The sequence below is a fragment of the Sprattus sprattus genome (genome assembly GCF_963457725.1).
Source record: "Sprattus sprattus genome assembly, chromosome: 20".
Classification (NCBI taxonomy): Eukaryota; Metazoa; Chordata; class Actinopteri; order Clupeiformes; family Clupeidae; genus Sprattus; species Sprattus sprattus.
Window position 1 is genome coordinate 9429680 of NC_137918.1, and position 6643 is coordinate 9436322.

The following is a 6643-nucleotide window of genomic DNA, read 5'->3' on the forward strand; positions in this document are numbered from 1 at the left end:
ACTTGTATTTATTTACCCTGATGTGTCAGGAACCAAAGTTTCGCCATAAGCTACCTTTAAATTGTGTCCAGTGTGGACTGTAGAGGTATGGAATATATTATTTCAAGAATATACACCATTGTTTTGTGACGACCCAGGAGGATGTGTGCCATTTTCGTCCCTGATTTGATTGTTGATGCTCTGGGGCCGAGTGCATTAACATATATACTCTGCATGTGTTCAGAAGCAGGGCTTCACTTTTCTAGTGGTATGTTTGACCATCTTTTTTGCCTCCTAAATCATATCTCCTCTTACCTTGTTCCCCTCCCAGTGAGTTGATAATGGATGACTCGATTGACAGCTTGAATAAGAAGGTTTGTATAGTTTTTTTTTTTGTCTGTGTGTGTGTGTGTGTGTGTGTGTGTGTGTGTGTGGGGTGGGTGTGTTTGCTTTGCCTTATACTCCACTAACATGACATTTGTTCTTCGTGTGTGTACACGTGTAACCCTTCTCGTTATGAGTTTGAAACAAACCTGAAAATTGTGACCTGCCCAAAGATCAGTCATAGGAGAATTATGAATAATGGCCGTTAGACATTTTCAACAGAAGTGACTGATCACTGTGCATTTCGGCTGTATGTGTTTTCAGGAGTTTATCAGTGTTTGTATCCGGGATCCTCACGTACATAAAGATGACTTCTGGCACTCCCACGTAGACTATGAGATCTGCCTACATGTAAGTCAATCATGGGACAAGTTTTGGGGTGTGCAAATGCTTGCAGGTTTAAGCACCTTTGGATATGAATAACTGCCAGTATTCTGTAATGCCAGCTTCCTAAAGATGGTTTTAAATACTTGCCACTGGTATAGGGTGACCGCAAGGTGAGCATTGCACTGATACTGACTTTTGCAGTAGGAATGGATAGTGACTCAACCCGTTCTTTGTGCATTGTTTCCAGACGAACAGCATGTGCTTCAGGAAGAAAACGTCCTGTGTTCGGCGGCGCTACAGTGAGTTTGTATGGCTGCGTCAGAGACTGCAGGACAACGCAGTGCTCATGTGAGACTCTTCTTCACACTCCTTGATTAGGGGAAATGTACATGCAGTCTTTTAAGTGTACATGCCTTTACAGTCTTTTAACTGTACATGCCTTTACAGTCTTTTAACTGTACATGCCTTTACAGTCTTTTAAGTGCTAGAGCAACACAGTATTCAGGGTTGATACTAAAACTCTTGCACCAACATTTCTACTAAGTCATTATCATTTTTGCCTGCTGTTAGGATGCAATTAAAAAAAATGTATTTATTTTTGTCTCTGTATTTCCTTAGAGACCTTCCCAGACTGCCTCCTTGGAACCCATTCTTCAGTCGGAGTAACAGTTATCAGGTAGCCGAAAGGATGAAGGGACTACAGAAGTTCTTAGAGGAGTGAGTTTCGTTCAGATATCTTCCTGTGTCTCTCTCTTAGAGGAGTGAGTTTCGTTCAGATATCTTCCTGTGTCTCTCTCTTAGAGGAGTGAGTTTTGTTCAGATATCTTCCTGTGTCTCTCTCTTAGAGGAGTGAGTTTTGTTCAGATATCTTCCTGTGTCTCTCTCTTAGAGGAGTGAGTTTCGTTCAGATATCTTCCTGTGTCTCTCTCTTAGAGGAGTGAGTTTCGTTCAGATATCTTCCTGTGTCTTTAGCTCTTGGTGTCCCCTATTGTCATGTTGGATCTGGTTTCAGCTCCACTGGACATGGGGGCTCTGCCTCTCATTTGCTGATTGGTTGCCTTACTGGCAAAAATGTCAACATCCTATTCCTACATTTGTGAAAGTATCACTCTGTATTAAGTGACTCTTGCAGCTGTGGCTCGCACCAAAGTCTTGCTACTTAGTAGACATCTTGGCAACGCAAATTTCACAGATCTAACTATGGCAATAGTGGAATAAACAGAAGATGCAGGGGAGGCCAAATGTCAGTTATGCCGTTTCCAATGACGTGATTTGCTCCGTCATCCAGAACAGGACAAGTTACAATTCAACCATGTTTAGCGTTACAGATCCCTCCAATTCCCCCATTTCTCCTCTTGTAACGTCTCTGATGGCACTCCCCATCAAGGAGGAGGTTCTCCTGGGCAGGGACGTGCACAGGAATTTTGAAGGGCAGTTGCTCTGCCCCAGAAAAAAAGGGGCTACACGTTAATTTTCGTCTCCTCCGCTGCCACGCCCCCATCCCCTGATCGCAAATTTTGCCAATCTCATTTTAAACTCTCACTAACCGCCGCTGCCACGCCCCCGTCCCCTGATCGCAAATATATATATTTCCTTCGGAGGGGCAACTTCAGGGTGGCTTTACACGACAACGCTCCCGGGTGAAAACGACAAAATATTTTATCAGATGTGCCTTTCGTTTAGACGGCGACAGCGTTTTTGGGGCTTGAAAACGCAAAGAAATGAACCCACCCTCCAGAGTGGAAATCTTAAAAACGCTCCACCGTTGCGTTCCCGTCTAAAGGGTTGAAAACGCAAAAGTGTGCTCTGAGCTGCTCACGCTGGCTATCCTCGCATACGCGTTGACATCATATCCATGTGCAGTACAGCCAAACAACAACAAACATGTCGGATTATTTCCATTACTCGGAGATTCAAGCTGCCTTGATATCTATCCAGGAGTCATTTCAGCAAATAAGCCGAGTAATCACAGATAAAACAGAACAGAGAAGGCGCATTAATTACACTAGGTCTCGTAGCTAGACTGTTCTATCCCTTGTAGCCTACGTCGCTTTGGCCAAAGGCGTCTGCTAATTTAAATGACTAAATGTAAATGTACACGAACACTGCAAATGTAAGTGAATGAATACATAAATAAGCTCCCAATCGCGTTAAAATAGCCATAGTGGAATAGAATGGACACATATACATCCTGCAGTACCTCCACGTCTACACCGGTTAAGTTCAATTTCACACACTTTTGCGTCACCGTCTGCATGCAGATTTCCACCCAAAGACTCTCGTCTAAACGCGAAATTAAAAGTGGGAACGCAACGCCACTTTTGCGGTTTGTGTTCAGATCGTTGTCGTGTAAAGCTAGCCTCAGTCGAGGAGGGCAAACGGGCAGTTTCCCAAGCAACCTTAGCCCCCTCCTGTGCACGACCCTGCTCCTTGGATTAAGTATGGGACCGCTTAACCACTCTTAAAGCAGCACCCTCATTATTGTAGTCATACTGATTCATAAAATGCATACAAACCCCTATACTACACAGCAGAAGAGTGCAGCCCTGAATCTCTTGAGTGGTTTTTGGCAGTGTGCTTTGCATCATCTAAAGAGGACCCAAGTGAAAACATGACCTGGCCAAGTATGTCATTTGACTTGAATCCAGTCAAACACTTTTGGGGTATTTTGATAGAGCAACACAACCCCTCCAACAAAGGGCATCTGAAACAAATGTGACTCTGAAGAATGGCAGAACATCTCTCCAGGAGTGTGTGTGCAACACTGGCATCCTCAATGCTGAGGAGTATTGAGTCAATCAAAAATAATAGTGCACATTTAAAGTGTCGGTTAGAAAAAAAAAAAACATTTGAATCCGTCATGAATGGCATATTTATTTTTTTTGCATTGAGTTACTACAGTAAGTTTTCATTTTACATAAGAGCAAATACCCTACTGCTTAACTCCAAACTAATTCAATCATTGTACGATGATATTTGAGAGACATGGCATAGGGGTGTGCTGACTTCTGTTGTATACTGTATATTCAGGTTTGGTAGGCAAACAATGAAGTGTGGCATTTCTGATTGGTTTTTCGTTTCATTGTTTAATCTGAACTAAACCAAAGTACCCAGAGAACTGATTAGTCCATTTACTTCATTCCGTCACAATGTTGCACTTTGAAAGTTGGCATTAATGCAGATTAGCAATTGGATTATTTAACAACCCATTTCCTCTCTCCACTAATTTGTTTGCTATGGAGTGAATAAGACCCCGCCCCTGTCAGTCACGCCCTGTATCTACACCGGCTCAAAGCACACCTGATTAGTCTGGGTCATTATAGGCTCTTGATCACTTCAAACTAGTGTGTTCATGTAATCAAGGTGCCCCTGATGAGTTCAGTCAGGAATGTGGGGAAGGATTGTGTGAGGGAGCAGGAAGGCTCTCTCCACTGCTTGTTTCTTAGTGCTGCTGTACTGGCCTTTTGATTTCATTTCACCTCTGATTACACTTCTTGGAGATGCCAGTGCAATTGACAGGGGCTGCATTTTATTATAGGGCCAATACACTACAAAGCCCATGCTGGTGCTTTAAACCTAGAGCCAATACACTACACAGCCCATGCTTCTGCTGTTTAACCTGGAGCCAATACACTACACAGCCCATGCCTCTACTTTAAACCTAGAGCCAATACACTACACAGCCCATGCCTCTGCTTTAAACCTAGAGCCAATACACTACACAGCCCATGCTTCTGCTGTTTAACCTGGAGCCAATACACTACACAGCCCATGCTTCTGCTGTTCAACCTAGAGCCAATACACTACACAGCCCATGCTTCTGCTGTTCAACCTAGAGCCAATACACTACACAGCCCATGCTTCTGCTTTAAACCTAGAGCCAATACACTACACAGCCCATGCTTCTGCTGTTTAACCTGGAGCCAATACACTACACAGCCCATGCTTCTGCTGTTTAACCTGGAGCCAATACACTACACAGCCCATGCCTCTGCTTTAAACCTAGAGCCAATACACTACACAGCCCATGCTTCTGCTTTAAACCTAGAGCCAATACACTGCACAGCCCATGCGTCTGCCGTTCAACCTGTCCTTTACTCAAGGTCCAAAACATTTTAGAACAAAGACGGCTGTAAAAAAGATGGTTTTCCCAATCAACAGAAATGACTCATGACGTGTTTATTTTAGGTGGTTTTCCATAGAGGTATTTTGTGTTCGAGTCTGTTTTCTCTATAAAGGTGTGAAAAGGACAGTAGCCCTAAGCTGTCAATTTCAGCATATAGCATTTCCCATTAGAAGTTATGATGAATTGGATGGAGCAAGATGCAGTGAGCAAGGACTGGTCAGTAGACCCATAGACCCATGAATAGCCTGTAGGACAGTGTTAATACGTGAGAGTCCATGGATGACCTTCCAACTGAAGCATAATGAGTGCTCCATAGGATGGGCGCTAGGAGGAGGACATGTTTTGTAATGGCAATTCTTTTAGTTTTATTGATTTGTAGTTTTGTCTGTGGAGTGGACCAGATACAATCTCGTCTATTCATATCCAGTGTTTGGTAAAGCCTCATTCTGTTCAGCATTAAGCATGCTTAGGTTGCAGTTCAATGGAGGATGTTAACGTGATGGTGAAAGTCACTGTTATGTAATGTTTTTTTTAGCAGACTCTGAAGAATTGAGCAGATTTAGACCTTTACTCTTTTGAAGCACTGTTCATCAATACTGACAACTGTTTTTGTGTCCCAGCGAGCCTGGTCATGTCGGAGATGATTGATTTGCAAGCGGAAGCGCTTCACATCTACAATATCTTCTGGCCTTGTGTTCAATCTAGAACCACTAAGTTTTCTATTATGCTTATGTTAACACATTTTTTTTATATTATTGTATTATTATAGTTAGTTTCTAATACCAAGGCACTCTGAGAACTCAGTAGAACTTGTGTAATATGACCATAAGGTGTAGTGATGTGAGAACAGGGGGCAGGAACATTTAAATGCAGATCAACCAGAGCAGATCATTGAAATCGTTGTCCAATAGTTTTGCAGAAAAATCTTGTCTTTTTTTCTCCAAGTGGCCATTGCTGTGCCTTCACTTGTCAAAGCATATGCAGCATGTATGGCTACACAATGAACCTTCTTCAATCAGAAATACTTGGGAAAGCTGATCATTAAAACTCCCCACAGAACTGAGTCTGTTCCCTTGTCTGACCCACAGTGTACTGCAGACTCCCTTGCTCCTGTCCAGCAGCCGACTGCACCTGTTTCTGCAGTCCCAGCTGAACATCATGAAGATCGAGGCCTGTATCCAGGGAAACACACGCTACACGGTCGCACAGGCAATCCAGGGCTGTGTGTGTGATTTGTCACAGTCCCCTTTTGAGGAGGACGAAAGTAAAATTAGCTGTGATTCAGATTGTGAAAGGTATGTGTGCGTGTGTGTGTGTGTGTGTGTGTGTGTCTCTACTGAAGTCATTACCATAACCATGGCATATGAGGTTGTATTTGTAATTTTGCTGCATTAAATCAATTGTCCTTGTTGATAACCATGTTGCATTCTGGTAAACGATGTATTTTGTGGTTGTGTAGCACCTCCTCCTCTGGCTTGGGCAACAGCATGGAGCCTGCAGTGTCCCTGAATGAAGGCACTTCTGTGAGCGGTGACCACTGCTATAATGCCTAGCCCGTGGGCAGTACAGAGGAGCTCTTCAGCGGCCTGTAAGCATGGCCTGGAGCGGACCAGAGGAGCAGCCCAGGCTCAACCTGTGTTTTCACCGTGAAACTGGCACAGCAGACGCGCTCACCACACGTTCATGGTCGCTCGCGTACCCTTGCATTTCCTCAAATTGTTGTTGTTGTTGTCGTTGCTGCTGGTATGTGAAGCTGGCTGGCAGTGGCTATGCAGCGACGTTATCAGTTGTTTTACATGTTTTTGTCATGGTCATATTTCTCATGTC

The 6643-nt window shown here is 43.7% G+C and overlaps 1 protein-coding gene across 1 annotated transcript; it reads left to right on the forward strand.

The window, feature by feature from the left end:
• Nucleotides 1-320: 320 nt before the first annotated feature.
• On the forward strand, nucleotides 321-6369 carry snx10a (sorting nexin 10a; the record flags this gene model as incomplete). Its single annotated transcript, XM_080858851.1, has 6 exons — nucleotides 321-353; nucleotides 628-714; nucleotides 938-1038; nucleotides 1309-1407; nucleotides 5905-6111; nucleotides 6276-6369. The coding sequence occupies 6 exons, from the start codon at nucleotides 321-323 to the stop codon at nucleotides 6367-6369; spliced, it is 621 nt and encodes a 206-aa protein (XP_080714977.1).
• Between the last annotated feature and the right edge of the window lie 274 nt (nucleotides 6370-6643).